We start from the raw sequence: 17,055 nt of genomic DNA, 5'->3' as shown, positions 1-17,055 counted from the left end.
AGTTTAAGGAGGTATATAGGCCAACTTTTAGTTATAGAAATTAATAGGCCATAATTTGTCTAACTTGTCAAGTTATGGTTCATAACCAGATAAGTTATGGACAAACCTGTCAAGTTATGGTTTATAGCCAAACAAGTTATGAATAAAAATCGTGATTTATGTACAATAACTTGTCAAGTTATGGTTCATAACTTGTCAAGTTATGGTTCATAACCAGACAAGTTATGGACGAAAACAGTAATTTAGTATATTTATTAACTTCTGTAAATTATTTACCTATTAATTTTAATTCATCTGATCAAGTCTAGGCCTATTTCTCTCTTTCTCCCTTTATATATGTATTCCCTATTCATGCCACATCTCATTAAGTAGGCAGTTGAAACTCAACTCAATGAGAACCATCATTTTTTGAGTGATGGAAGTTTATCTTTCTGAAGATAAATACCATTTTTTATATGTATATGATCAGACTTCATGAAAATTTATGTCAACTATATTACGTGTACATATATAGTTATAACGTATATTCAAATGAGCATTATGACATTGCAGAAATATTGAAAGATTACGTACCAAATTGGACGAGGCAGGAGGTCAAACTAAGCGTGCATGTCACATGCATTCATCATGATGGCTTTGTTCATTTCGTGGCGCACATTGAAACACACACATTTGTAAAACAATATGTATATAAATGTGCACGTAACGCAGAAAATCAAAGACATGCTCTATAGGTAAGTGAGAAGTGCTATACATATATAAACCCGTTTAGTTCACTGATTCGAGTTTTTAATTCGAGTTGAGATGTGATTTTATGTAATAACTTTTTTTACTGTAGTAAAAAAGTTAAATGTGACTGTTTCTGAGAGTTTTTTACTGTAGCAAAACTCGAATCGGTAAAATAAACGAGACTATAGTTGATAACTATGAATATTGTCAGTGTCAAATTTCGTTCAACACCAAATCAACGTCTTTATTTTATAATAAGCATGAACACTAATTATTGAGATTTACCCTAGCAGCCGGTGCTCGGGATGACGACGACGGACCTTTACAAGTTTGAACCCTTTTTTTTTTTTTTTTTTAGTATGGATACATGTGTACTGGCGTGCAGTTAATATCAACCAAATTATTTGTTATTTCATTGTGATGATAATTACCCTCTAACAAGGTTGAATAAAACTTGTTGTTATATTAACAAATTAATTAGGATGGTGTGGACTCATGATTTGAGGAAATTAATAAATAATGGCGCAAATATTTCCTTTTGTTACATTATTAGGATTGACAAATTGGCTGAATTCAGTCTCTGTCTTCTACAGAATCTTTAAATAAAACTGATTTGAAGTTTCAACAAAAGCAGGTACCAAAATCAATATTGTTAGAACCATGCATTAGAAGGACACGTGATAAATGAAAAAGACGACAAGAGAAGAAAAGAGAAAAGATAATATAAATCAATTTTTTTTTTTTTTTCTGCAAATGGATACTCTAAACTTATGCATGGTAAAACTTGCTGGATTTTAAAATACAATTTGTAATTTATTTGTTCATTCAGGGCCTGGGGAAGGAGTACAAACGCTTTATATACGAATTAAAATTTATTTTATTATTCAGTGGTCCATTTCACGAGAGAAAGAGAGCAATCATTGTTGTGATCATTCATTTATATTTGGACATGATCATGAATATATAAGCAGAAAATATTCTCTCCTCTCCTGAAAATATACTCATTATTAATTCATCTGAAACCCTGTTTTATTTTTGAGTGTCTGACGGTCCATTCGTTTCGTTCGTTAATTTAAATTTTTAATTTGAGTTGAAATATGATGTTATGTGAGAGTTTTTACTGTAGTAAAAAAAATTAGATGTGATTATTTCTAAGAGCTTTTTACTGTAGCAAAACTCAAATTCTAAACTCGAATCAGCGAAAAAAACGGAACCATATCTCTACAAGGCGACCTCTAAAAGCCAAATTAGACAATTACACCCACCTTTGGTTCAGAAAATGTGTGCAATTGACACTAATTTCCAGTATCTCTAATCTCTAATATAATCATAAAGATAAATAAGAAGTAAGAGGTTTTCTTAAGGAAATGAAAAAAAAAATGGTTTAAGCTTTTAGCAATTAATGATTTACATATGACAAGATTAATCAACTTTATTTTGCAGAGACACAAACATATGTGTAGACGAGTTAATAGCTAGGTTTCATTCCATAAAATATAACAATTTGGTGATGGAGGGTGATAAGAACTCAATTTGATAATTGTTATAAATTTTTTTAGTTAACTACCTAATTTATTATAATTATCTAATTAATATGTTATGATAAAATATTAGTGATATCCACCAATGAGTAAATATTGGATTAACCAATAAAACTATATATATATAATTGTTTTTTTTCTTAAACAGAGAACCAAACAAGAAAAACACATAGGCTTGTTAATTATTTTTTTTTAGGAAAAACCCAAAAACTACCACTTAAGGTGTTAAAAATATTATTTATGTCATTTCATTAAAATAAAAATTAATTAAATTGACATAAAAATAGATTTGTTTAAAATTACCATGGCAAACTATGTATTTTTCACTTTTTTTTACTGTGCTTTTGTTATTATGCGGGCTTGAATTAACATTCATCATTTACAAAAGATTTGCCTTTTTGTTTTTGTTAGAACTGTTGATTAATAACATATAGTAAGTGTGTGAAGTTAGTTTATAACTGGAACTTGCAATTAGCTGTGTAAATTTGTGCAAAACGATACATTAATTTGGCAATTTTCAGTCATTTTGTCAGGTTCGTGATGCAATGTTGTGACCAGGAATACTTTTACAAAATAATTCTTGTGGATTGTGGGGATATCACTCTCTCAGAGACAGCCCCATGTTGGTGCCACTTCCAATTAGGCGGTCTTAATTGTTTCCAATGTCTTTTGCCACAAAGACAGCAAACGTCTCATGCAATTTTTTTTTTTTTTTTTCATAACATCTTATTATAAATATTTAGAGCTCATTGATAAAAGCCACACACAGTACTTATTGTGTTTTGATTGATGTTTTGTTGAAATTAAAGCCCCGTTCATTTTACCGATTTAAGTTTAGAATTTGAGTTTTGTTACAGTAAAAAGCTCTCAGAAACAGTCACATTTAATTTTTTTACTACAGTAAAAAAATTTCATATAAAATCACATATCAACTCGAATCAGCGAACTAAATGGGCTCTAAGACTCTGGTAGCCACCCATAAAAAAATAAAACAAGAATTTGTTAGCCAAAAAAAAAAAACTACTTGGAAGAAAATGTTCCTGTATATGGTGTGTTGGAAATACAAAATGCCCCAAATTCATAGATATAATGAGTACTTTCAAATGTTCTACATATCACAATTTCGTGAACATTTCAATAACAACTGTATATAAAATTCATATCTTATATGTGTATACCTTGTTTTTTTTTTTTTTTTTTTTTTAATATAATAGGTTGTTCCAAATCAATGAGTATGACATAAGATATACAATTTCTCAAGCCAGCGTGATTTTCTCCCACAAGCCTTAGGATGACCAAGCAATGAAATATTAACAAAGCATTTTAGTTTTTATATACTTGCCTAATTAATTATTGTTATTAATTAATCATGCATTCTATATGCATTATACTTTAGTAGGAGATATACATTGATTCAAATCAACTTGTTCTTTCAACATTATAATAAATCAAACTACATCAACTTGATCTTCTTAAATTAATTAATGCATCAATTAAGGGGTAGGAACTCTAGACAATACCTAGAGTACTCTTTGAAATTCCAACACTAAAACGCAAGATTCAGAACAATTCTAATACTCGAATCAACCTGTAAAATTGATTCTATACATATATACATAAATATATTAATATAGAAAAACTAAGGAAAAAAAGAAGAAAGGAAGAACCTAAAATGAATAAAATATAAAGAAAGAAAATAAAAAAAGGGCGTCTTCTACGTGCCTTGGGAGGGCAGATGGGGAATCTATGCAATGTATATTGTGTCGTTACATGGTCGGACATATATGTTCATAAACATATGATATATATATATATATATATATGTAACTGTATATATATTAGTACTCATTCTATACCTTCATAATCTGACCAATGAATATAAGGAAAAACAATTCTCTTTCCCCCACCTGGGAATTAGGGTTTCGATCTGTGGAACTAACACATGGGTGTTTTATATTATGTATACTTATATAAATAATGTGTGTGTGTATATATATATATATATATATATATGCATGTGTGTAAGCATTGGATACCGGATGTGGATGAGGAAGCATCAAATGTTTGGAATGAAGTTCCGAATGCATGGATCCAAAACCACTTAATATTTTTATTCTGTTCATTATTTTTCTCAATTAGTTTCTTGGGGGTATATAAATTATTTTAATTAGCTCTAATTGAATTATTGTACAAGCTCGATGAAACCGTGGGTCTGCTCAAAGTCAGCTCAGATAACGACGTTTTTGTATTAACGAGTCCTAATTAGTTTGTTAATTTAGGGATTAGGGCACAGTCAAATGCGCGTGTACATCAGCATGTACATATACCCATATACGATTGCGTTGTTCTAATATGATTATGATCAGGGGATATGATCAAGATCAAATTGGATGATATATTCTTCCATATATCTTGTGGGGACAGCTTTGAAAATTTCAAATCTAATTCAGTCAATCGAGCATGTATGTTAGGTCTGTAGACCGTCGATTTGTTAATTACAATTATCGCGCCTTAAAATTATGTACCGCTTACATTAAGAGTGTTAATTAAGTTGGTAAGAAAGGGCTATCTGATCGTGTAATTTATTATTAGAGAAAATAAATAAATTAAGCAGCAATGTGAAGAACATTTAGGAAATCATAGTGTATATATATATATATATATATATTAATTAAGATTTTCATGCTTGATCCCCTTTTAACTTTTGTTATCAGATGACACATTGAATAGAATGTATTAGTATTTACTAAAGGGAGAAAGAGGAAAATAGGCGAAGACTTGAGATGAATTAAAATTAATAGGCCAATAGTTTACATAAATTAATAAATAGGTCAAATTATTGTTTTCGTCCATAACTTGTCTGGTTGTGAACCATAACTTGACAAGTTATTCCCGATTTTTGTCCATAACTTGTCTGGCTATGAACCATAACTTAACAAATTTGTCCATAACTTATATGGTTATGAACCATAACTTGACAAGTTATGACCTATTAATTTCTATAACTAAAAGTTTGCCTATATATTTTTTTAAGCTTTTTATATTGACATATTTCCTACTATTTTCCTAAAACCACACGTTACTATGTTTTAATGTCAGACGTGTATAATTAGTTATAAGTTCGATCAATTAGTTAAGATCTGACTGGCGGCATTAATTTGTGTTTAATGATGTTTTAGTAGTCAATTAGGAAATACATTTAGAATTTGCTTCAGCTGACGAATGCAATACATATGTATGAGATCATATTGAGATGAAAAATAACAATATTGTACTCTATAAACAAAAATCTAAATGTACTAAAGCGAAAAATACATATCCTGACGTTATGTAACAGAACTTTTGTAACTTTTGAAACAACTAGGCGATCACGTGGGGATCATAGAATAGCACTATAGTACTACTACAACGCCATGGCAGCTTGCTTGATAGACTAAAGCTTCAATCTCTATCCAACTTTCACGTGAGAAGTTCCTGTACGGTCAACGATGTACCATTTTAGTCAACTTCAAATTTAAAGCATATAATAGTACTTCTAATTTATTCATAATTTACTTTAAGGAGATGTTTCTTTCATGTATCCGTCTCTGATTCAGAATCATTATTCATAGTTCTCTAAAATGTTTTTTTCTCACAAAAAATTTAAATTTTAAAAATCAAAATCATAAATCATGATTTTAAATCTATAAACCAAACGTTACCTAAATCATTTGAGAGCAATGTTAAGGTGGTCGTGGAAGCGTTGTTAAGATAGCTCTAATTGGGAAGGGAATTTCATTAAGAATTTGTGTTTTCAGTGGTGGCTCGAGATTTTCATTCGTTCTCTTTTATTTGGGTCAAATGAACTGGTAATCACGTCGTTTATGTCTTGATAAGCGCTAGACTATTTATGATTTTTTATTAGAGTTTTTTCGGTAGTTTTATTTTTTTCAGCATTTTTCAACCGTCAAATCTGTATCAGAAATTGTCAATTCTATATACTCTTTCAATCTCATTTAATTTTGATTAGATCTAACAGTTGAAAAACTAGTCCTACCAGTAAAACAGCATATCAGAGACCATCTCTTTTTTTTTTTCCTCCAGACGTTGTTTGTTTTCTATTTACTATGTATCACATATTTGTTTCTATTTGAGCAGTTTTATTCTTTTCGCGTGGTACAATATTAGCTAATATATATATATATATATTAGTTTCTTATTTGGAATTTTCTCTAATAAGCCTGTTAATTTTTAACTGTTAAATTTAATTAAAATTAAATTAAATTAAAAAATATATTTATATAAATATAACGACTAGAAAGTAAAAAATTATTAATATTTTATTTTTTTCTAGTCATAATAACGAAACTCCCTTCTTATTTATCTATAACATTGAGCGAGGAATTTATGATATACATATATACACACACAAACCGTAAACCATATGTAAAGATAGTTATATATGCATTAAATTTGAAACAATAACATGGAAAACGCCTAATATATATGAGTTTGTGTGTGAAGTTGAAGGCCGTTTATTTTGTCGAATTTTATTATAATAAAAAACTATTAAAAATAAACATATTTAATTTTTTTATTATAATAAAAAATTTTAATATAAAATTATATCTCAATTTAAATTAAAAATTTAAATTAACGAACTAAACGGGTTGCATACGTGTCTCAAGAGCGTTGGTTTTGTGAGGGACATGATTGAAATAGAGAAGTAATCGCTGGTAAGGCACATGCACTCATATCATATCATAATACTCCTTTGGAGGATGATGGGGAGTTCAGAGAACCAGAGTCGTTTGATGGGTCCCACCTTTGTCCCAAACAGCCCCACAGTATAGTCACTGCCCCCAGAGGTATCAGTTTCACGGACGGTCCTATCGATTGCCTCGGAAACGTAACTCTCTCTCTCTCCTCTCTCTCTCTCTCTCTCTCTCATCTGAAGACCCTCCTGACTTGTCTGTGGTTTTTCCTTTAGCATGCCAAGTTTATGTTTTATTTCCATCATTAATTATGGCATAATCATAACATCCCTGATCCAACGGCATAAAGGCAGCTACTTTTCTGAAGACGACCCTCTATCATACACACACATATATATATATATATATATATATTCTTTTTCATTTTTACTTTTCTTTTCTAAAATGTTTCACTCATTTAAATTAAAAAAATAAATTCACGTGAAAAAAACGTTATAACGAAATTTTTTTTTATAAAAAGAAATATTATAATAAAAAATTTAAATTGTTATTTGAATGAGTAAATAAAAATAAATGTGGCAACTAGGTTCTGGGTCGTATTTATATTAACTCATTTATTAATTGTATTGAAAAATATTAATTTAAACATGATATGTTTACTAAATGTGTCTAAAATGTTAATTTAAACCCGACTATTTATTAATCGTGTTAATCGTGTCAACTCGTATAACTCGTTTAAATTAATATAGTGAATAAATAACTAATATAATAATGACTTATTTAACATGATCAATACTAGTTTAACATGTTTATTAGTCAATTTATCTTTTTCTTTAAAAAAAATGAATTTTACTTATAAATATTTAAATTCACATTATTTGTATTTAATATGTCATATGAACGTTCATATTATATCACATATCATTAAATTGCAGATAACACATATAATTAATCGTGTCAATTCGTATCACTTCGTCTTAAGAGATCAATTCTAATCTAACTCATTTATTAATAATATTAATTATGTCAATCTAATTATAACTCAAACCAATTTATAATAAATCTAAACTCGCTACGTACAAATTTTAAATCCTACGATCGTCCCAGATTATCAATCCTAAATAAAGGGTTTCATGTATCGATCTTGGTATTGTTTGGTAGTATATATGTGCCTCCTTTATTAGTTAATTTATTTTGTTTTTAAATCTAAAAGTTTCTTTTAGACATAATTGGAGTTTGAGCTTGAAAAGCTACTTCTGACAAACCCTAAGAAAAAAAAAAAAGAAAAAGAAAGTGTTATAAAAAGCTACAACAAAATTTACAGAGAGTTAGAAGAAAAGCTATATAGCTAGCTCTCACTAAGCGATTTTTTAAAAGCTATTTATATGTGCATTATTTATTCATAAAAACCATGGATGCGTTATTTGTGTAGTCTAGATGAGAGAGAAAGAGAGAGGAGAGAGAAGGTGGTGGCCCATCAAAATCTATGGCTGACCAACGTTGAGGATATATACAAGAAGTAGCAGTAAAGTAGTAAAACATAAAAGGAAAAAAGAAAAAAAAAAAAAAAAAAAAAAAAGAAACAAAGAGAGAAAGAGAGAAGGAAAAAAAAAAAACACAATATAAGACTGCGAGCGAGAGAGAGAGAGGAGAGAGAGTTAAAGAGGAAATATTCTCTCTTGTTTTGGCTATCTTCGGTTTCGTTTGGTCTTTTCCTTTTGAAATCCAAAAAAACAAGCTATAAGGCAAAACTTCTCCAACCAGATCTTCTCCTCAAGAAGAGTCCGAATTAGCTTCCTTTTCTCTTAGATTCAACCCTTTAGTTTGTTTTTGGGTATATACATATATCTATCTATATATATATGCATATACATACACATCTTTTTCTGTCGTTTTTGCAGAGTTTGGGGAGAGTGTAGTAGACTAGTAGTAGCCTTACATATAACCCTTGTTTTCTTTCGCTTGTACGGTCTGGTATATATATACACATATATATGTATGTATTATCTGTATATATAGCTTGGCCTTTTTGATGAAAGCCGTTTTGTGTCTGTAAACTAAATTACAAGGCAGAAAATTAAACGGCTTTTGATCAATCAAATCTGATCACATATATATATATATATTCATCAGATGCGTTTGAGTAATACTAATATGGCCGGTCATGAAGGGTTTTCTAGTTTACCTTCTAATTCTATTGGATGGTTTGGTCATCATCATCAAGAACCAAACGTCAATAATAATATCAATATCAACACTAGTTCTACAACCTCTAAACCCACTAACAATATTCCAAATCCTGCTGCAGCCAAGAAGAAGAGAAATCTCCCAGGAACGCCAGGCAAGTTTATCCCATCTTCATCAACTTTTTTTCTTTTTTCTTTTTCTCTTTTGTTAATCTCAAATAATGGGGATTTATTTTTCAATTATGAGTTTATACATATATGATCTTTATTATTATGATTATTTTTTTTTTATAAACAGATCCAGATGCTGAGGTTATTGCTTTGTCTCCGAAGTCTCTGATGGCGACGAACCGATTCGTCTGCGAAATATGCAACAAAGGGTTCCAAAGGGACCAGAATTTGCAGCTTCACCGGCGAGGACACAATCTTCCGTGGAAGCTCCGGCAAAGGAGTAACAAGGATCTAGTCAAGAAGAAGGTCTACATATGCCCGGAGAAGACTTGCGTCCACCACGACCCGTCGCGGGCCCTCGGCGACCTCACCGGCATAAAGAAGCACTTCAGTCGGAAGCACGGCGAGAAGAAGTGGAAGTGTGATAAGTGCTCGAAGAAGTACGCGGTACAATCCGACTGGAAAGCTCATTCCAAGACTTGTGGGACTAGAGAGTACAAGTGTGATTGTGGAACCCTCTTCTCCAGGTATACCGCTAAATATTACTGATTAGTGTTGCTATTAAGATTCGTGTTACGATTTAAATTATAATGTATTTTTTTTATAAAAAAATATATATAAATTAAGAAAAATTTTGAATCATAATTTTAGATCTTAGAACTAAACACATGTATTTTTTGTTCTTCTACAGTCGGTGTTAAATTCTGTTAATTTTGCATATTTTTTTATTATAATATAATTAATTATCTTAAAGACGCGTCCATTCGTGTCTTTCAGATGTATAGTTTTGTTAGACTAAATTATAATTAATAAAATGGGGTTAATTTTTAACTACGTATTGAATAATTGTTAATAATAATATCAGGAAAGATAGCTTCATCACCCACAGAGCTTTTTGTGATGCCCTAGCTGAAGAGAGTGCTAGATTTACTACATCAGTGGCTACCAATCTGAGCTTTGGAAATGAAATGATGAACACCAACACCAACAATATCGTCAATCATCCTCATCAACAACCGGATCTGCATACCGGATATCCGGGCCGTGGACCGGCCCAAAACGTGGCGGGAATGGCCCAGTACGGCCCGGATAATTTTCACCAGCAGCAAGATTTCACCAATGCGAAGCCAAGATTGTCGCTTTGGCTCAACCAGCAGGCCGCAAATTCTCATCATCATCAGCTCAACCCCATGAACAGTTTCTTCGTGTCTCATCATGATCGGATAATGCAAATGGGAATGTCTTCTTCTTCTTCTTCTTCAAGCACTATCTTTGGAAACTCCACTAGTGGTAATAATAAGAATAATAATGCTTCTCATTTCTTAGGGTTTAATGATCAAAAGATCAATCATGCTAATTCAACTTCATCATCAACATTAATCCCAAATCTCTCCTTAATGTCACCACTTCATCAACTAGGATCATCATCATCATTAAAGGAAGAACCAAAGCAGCCTGTGGTTCCAATGTCAGCCACTGCACTTCTGCAGAAAGCAGCCCAAATGGGGTCCACAAGATCATCAAATAACAACAACAACAATATTAGCTCTAATTCCTTCTTTGGAAACTCCTCATCAGGACTTATGATCAGCTCATCAATGTCTAATACTATCTCTTCCACTACCACTACAATGAGCTTCAATTCTCTTAACCAAAATGGATTGGTTTTGGAAGGTTCAAATAGTTCAGCATCAAATGGTCTTAGCCAGCTTGTAATGCAGAAAAGTTGTAGCAGTAGTACTAGTGGTAAAGTTAGTGGTGATAATCAAACAGTTCAGGTGTTGAAGCTTCATCATAGCTCATCTAATGGCGTAGAAAATGGTCTCACCAGAGATTTTCTGGGCTCGGGAAGTGGAGATCATAACTCCCAGAGGCAGTTCTTGCCGGTACATGATCTGGGAAAGTTTGGCACTATTGGATCTGATTTGCAATGGGGTTGAGATAATTCTCTAATAACCACTAGTGAGCCCATATAGTGACGTGTTTTGTAGTTTGTACTATATCTATATGTATATATACTTGGTTACAACTATATGTATGTGTGTGTATATATATATATATATATAGTACTGAGAACAAAGTTGGGAAAGTAAGCCTCATATTATATGTCATGAATTGGGACTGAGTTGGACTGTGTTATGAAGGTTCAAACTCGGTAGTGGAGATGATCGGCTGATCAGTACTGAGAGAAAAAAAGAAAAAAAAGGGTGAGAGATTGATGATCAGAAAAGTTGGTGTGATGATCATGGGAAGATTAAGCTGTGGAAAGGCTGTTCTTGTGGGGCCCACACATTTGCATGTGTATGAAGTGACAAAACGAAGAGCGAACTCCGAGTCACATAAATGCATGTTCACCTTTGTAGGTTTTTGTTTCTTCATGTTGTTTTTAATCGTTTGTCTTAACTCGAATATCGCTTATGTTCTTTTTCCCTTCTCTTTTTGCTTAAGATTTCGTTTATTTCACCGATTTAAATTTAAAATTTAATTTTTATTATAATAAAATATTCTTATAAATAAACACATTTAGATTCTGTTTATTTCACCGATTGAAATTTTACTACAGTAAAAAAATTTAAAAAATAGTCACATATAACTTTTATACTACAATAAAAAACTCTCACATAAAATCACATCTCAACTCGAATTAAAAATTTGAATCAGTGAACTAAACGGGCCCTTAACTTTTTTACTATAATAAAAAATTCACATAAAGTCAGATTTCAACTCAAAGCAACGAACTAAACAGACTCTTAATTTACCTCTTTTTCCAAAAAAAAACTATATATATATATTCACATATATATATATACATAATGTTGTTGACCATCCATCAAATGAAGTACCAATTTTTGTGCTATATAAGTATGCCAACATACTAATATATTAAGTTTTTTTATCTATTAAAACGGTATAAAATCACGTAAAAATTAAAAAGTGCATAGATTTAACGGTTAAAAGACTTAACTCACTGGTAGGCTAGACATACTAAAAAATTTCCCTAATTATAATAAAATAGTCAAATTTGGTGGGTTTAGAAATTATTAGTCAAATTTGGTGGGTTTAGAAATTATATTATTAGAACTACTAATCTTTTAGTTGGCTAAGCTAAGAATGAATATCAGCACAGTTGATTTTGTTTTTGGTACTTTGATTTTGGTTTAAGATATTATTTATGTTGAAAAGACACCACATGCGAAATTGACTTAAAACACTTTAGGAGCCTAATTTAACCTATAATGTTAATTTATTAGGTCTTGAATCCTTACATGTATATAAATCATTTCACATCTCCACTTACTTTCCATGTGGGACAACACACATACACTTTTCTCAACAATCTCTCCCTCATGTGTGTGGTCACCGAGTTCCCCCTGAATCAAAGTTTCAAGTAGCCGACACATCCAAGCATCACACTCAAAACAGGAGCCAATTTGAGCATGAGAAAGAGAGCCGAAACCATGCGAGTCTACCAAATGCTTCACCATATGTATCTGTAACTGTAACCGAGTGTGATCGCTTGAGTTGAATGAACCATCAGTTCTGATACCATTTGTTAGAGAGACACCACATGTGAAACTGACCTAATATATTTTAAGAGTCCAATTTAACCCCAACAATTAACCTAATGAGTTTTAAATCCTTTCATATATATAAACTATTTCACATTTTCACCGCCGGTACTTTTCTAGTCACGCATAAATGAGACCGAAGAGAAGAGGTTTGGTTTTACACGTCTTGGCTCCTTGGCATTTTTTGGTTACAATCAAGTGCTACGTACTTTCTTTATGTTAGTCTAGGCAGAATCTAGGGGCTAGCTTAGACCGTAATTAAGACCTCTAAAAATAATAATGAAGACCAAGTTAATTTTGCTACGTTTGATCACGGCCTAATGTGAAAGCTAAAGTCAAAAAACAGCTGTCTAGTACGTTTTTCTCTTCAACTGCTCATGATGGTTATGTATAATTGTAAAATCACGCAAAGAACACTATATATAAGCATGTAACTGAACTGCATATTGAGTAATAATATCAACATTTGTCGTCCAATGTGTTTTTCATTTTTATTCTCTCTTCCTTTTACTCTCCCTCATCTGTTTTTCTATATACATTTTTAATATGTTATATAAATGTGCGATGCTTTACCTAATTACTAAACTTTTATGGGTTATCTTCATAAATAATAACTCTAAACGTATGTACTTTATTTTAAAATGTCACCTTATTTTTCAAAATCATTTAAAAAAAACTCTTTAAAAATATAGAAAACAGCTTAAATACCCTTTCCGTACCCACTTCTCTCCATTTTGAAAAGAAAATATATAATTCGAAGGTATTTATAGATCCAAATAATAAACACGTTTATATATATCAGCAAGCAATTTGAAAACTTCTCACCTATGAGCTGTAAAATTATCATTACAAGAGTAGGGTTAATTCTAGATTGATCAATAGTTTTATATCCGCAAGGGATTCCTGCAGTCACGGGTTATCAAGAAGTAAGATATATATATATATATATATATGTATATATAGACACGTGTGTAAAAAGTACAATACTAAAGTGACGTATATGTATATATATAAGTAAACTATACCAAAGCGACGTATATGTATATAAATAAACTGACCTCTTTCTTGATAAACATTTTCTTTGGATACCCCATAAAATTGGGGCCACGACTATATAGTACTCTACTTTTATATTTACATGTTTTCCTTATATCTTTACAGATAAATAATCAAAAGTTAAGAGAATAATAACCTCGGAAACCAATTAAGAGAATGTTTTGGTACACAAATGGAGAGCATTGAAAGCTGCATATATATACATTTACACACACACACACACACACACATATATATATATATATATATATGACATTAGCCGTTAATATATAGGCTTTAAATTATTAAGTATGTCCCCCTAATACAACTTTCGTTTCCTAATTAATAGTGAAGAAGAAAAAACAGAAAAAAAAAAAAAAAAAAAAAAAAAAAAAAAAAAAAAAAAATCTTTCACTAAGACAACTTCTAGGGCAAGCCTTATTTTGGGTTAAAAGTTGCTTCCCGTCATAGGGCACTGTTTGTCTCTATAAAAACCGTTGCTGGGCACTGTGCACAAAATAGCTTTGACTTTCAAAATGGCAATTTTTTTAATGTTAAGATTTGAAGAACCCTAGTTTTGGGGAGGTGAAATATTGTGGTAGTGTTTGATGAGAAGCATGGAAACTTTAACACCACGAATGGTCACACAGACAGGTCTTTGGAACGAAGAAAACTACTGGGTCCAAGTCTATGAAATCCATAAAAAGATAGACCATCTTCGAGAGAGATTATAAAGCAAATATATATATATATATATATATATATACATATATACATATACATATATATATATATATATATTCTACTACTACTACTATTAACTTTATCGTGTAACGAGTTTAACCTTTTTATTGGTACTTGTCACAACCAGCTTTTTGAGACCTGGGTCAAGCCCTATGGGTTACTTTGAAGTTTGAAATAATCTCTTTTATTTAACTTAATAACTATTCTTATCTCTCTATCATTGACCGTTTTGTTTTCTATATAATTAGCTACTTTTGCTTCGGTACTTTTTCTTGATGGTAGGATAAAAAAATAATATTTTTTCTTGATGTTATGCAGGGTTAGACCAAAATGGTTTGCCTACTTTGCATATTGTATGATTTGAGTGGTATGAAGCGCTCACTAAATGAGAGAAAGAAAATATGCTTCGGTACATAGTTTAGGAATTCTTTTATTAAATTAATCACAATCAAACGATAAAATCGTCTTTTATATGAAAATGAGTTTTTCAAACCACACAATGAAAAAATGGCACAGATCTAAAGGAAAATCTAAAGAAATACCCCATTTAGTAAGGCAGGACAAAGATATAGAGAAAATTATTTGAACTTATTGAGTTTGAATTTATTTATTTTATTCTTGATTAATACATTTTTGAATATATATATATATATATATATATATATCTCGTTATCCACTTATTAACGTAAAAAAAGACTATATATTTCCTTTCAAAGCACTATAAGGGTTTTGAACCTAAATTCAAGTTCACATCAGTATTTGTTTTAAAAAGTAAAAAGGGGTTTGAACCCCTTAATATGACATTTAAATCCTCAAATTAAAAGGATTTCTAAACCCAAATTCTCAGTTATCAAAAGTTGAACTCAAGTTCAAACTCCACAGTTCAAAACCATTGATTCAAACCCAAAGTTTAAATCCACTCTGATTTAAACTTTTTACCAAATGAATCCTAAAATTTTACTCTTACGGATATATAATTAAAAAGACGAAATAAGAAGGGTGGATTCTCCAATTTTCGCTTACCTCTTTAATTACATTTACACATATATATTCGTTATGTAAGAGATGAATAAAAAGAAAGAAGAAGAAGAAGAAGAAGCATATTCACAAGTTGTCGTATTTGCACCTAAATCTGTAATACAACCCATAATGACATTCCTACTCTTTGTTAGCCACCCTTAAAATTAATTATACAAATTCATTAAATAAAAATCAATCACACAAATTCATAACCATCAACGTAAAAGAAGATATATCCAGAATGATATTATCTTATGAATCATAAAATAAACCTATTGAAAATATTACTAAATTTAACTAATATTCTAAAGGTGGAGTTAAAAGTGATCATTTGTGTAATTGTCCATTAACTATGACTATGAGCTTCATAAGCAGTACTAGGCAGAATTTATACCAATCCATATACTTGGGAAGATAATTATATTACATGGCAAAATTTCATAGCTTAAGTTGAAATTTAGCAAAATTTTTAAAATATTATAAATATAACAAAAATGACATAATCATTATGTCACGTTTTATATTATATAATGATAAAATCATAATTTAATGATATCATTCTTAAAAAATAAATGATTAAAATTTTTACTATTTTTGTAATTTTTTAAAAATTTTGCTATATTTAAAATTTATTATTGAAATTTTACTATACGTCTAAAGAGCCCTATGATTGGGTTTACAATCAAAAGAGAAAAAGAGACAAATACTCATTAAACGTGCATTTATTAGGATTTCTACCCCTTACTATTTATTAATGGGAAATAGTATAAAATATGTCAATATGAAAAGCTTATGAAAGTATATAGGTCAATTTTTAGTTATAAAAATTAATAGGTCATAACTTGTCAAGTTATGATTTATAACCAGATAAATTATGAACAAACTTGTCAAGTTATAGTTCATAACCAGACAAGTTATGGACAATAACTTATCAAGTTATGGTTCATAATCAGACAAATTATAGATGAAAATAGTAATTTGGCATATTTATTAACTTATATAAATTATTAACCTATTAATTTTAATTCATCTCAAATCTTGACTTATTTCCCTCTTTCTCCCTTTATTAATAACTATTTAATCAAATAAAAGGGTAAACCGAATCAAACCCCACTCTGTAGTAGGCCTATTAGAACCCAATTTAAGCCCAATCCAAAATCTTAAAGGCCCGTTTTCCGACATCATAGAAAAAAGGTTGTCTTTGCTATGACGTGGCGTCAACTGAATGGACCAATCATTGCCAGGTGGCAACAAAACCTGGAAAGGCCCAAATCCACGTGTAAGTCACCTATAGGCCAAACTAACGTGGAGTGACATGCGAATCCCCCCACTTCTACTTCTTCTTCTTCTTCTTTTCAACCTTCTC

The 17,055-nt window shown here is 30.6% G+C and overlaps 1 protein-coding gene across 2 annotated transcripts; it reads left to right on the top strand.

Annotated features, from left to right (window-relative positions):
• Positions 1 to 8,634: 8,634 nt before the first annotated feature.
• LOC21407149 (protein indeterminate-domain 9) lies at positions 8,635 to 11,779 on the top strand. Of its 2 annotated transcripts, XM_024172952.1 has the most exons (4): positions 8,635 to 9,305; positions 9,449 to 9,848; positions 10,187 to 10,611; positions 10,741 to 11,779. In XM_024172952.1, exons 1-4 carry the CDS (start codon positions 9,098 to 9,100, stop codon positions 11,259 to 11,261), a joined length of 1,554 nt encoding a protein of 517 aa, XP_024028720.1. In that variant the 5' UTR covers positions 8,635 to 9,097; the 3' UTR covers positions 11,262 to 11,779. The 2 variants fall into 2 exon arrangements, with proteins under 2 accessions (XP_024028720.1, XP_010107554.2); XM_010109252.2 differs by having other exon boundaries at positions 10,187 to 11,779.
• Positions 11,780 to 17,055: the final 5,276 nt, after the last annotated feature.

This window comes from Morus notabilis, unplaced genomic scaffold (assembly GCF_000414095.1).
Source record: "Morus notabilis unplaced genomic scaffold, ASM41409v2 Scaffold342, whole genome shotgun sequence".
NCBI classification, from domain to species: domain Eukaryota; kingdom Viridiplantae; phylum Streptophyta; class Magnoliopsida; order Rosales; family Moraceae; genus Morus; species Morus notabilis.
This window is presented reverse-complemented; position numbering and strand designations above follow the sequence as displayed.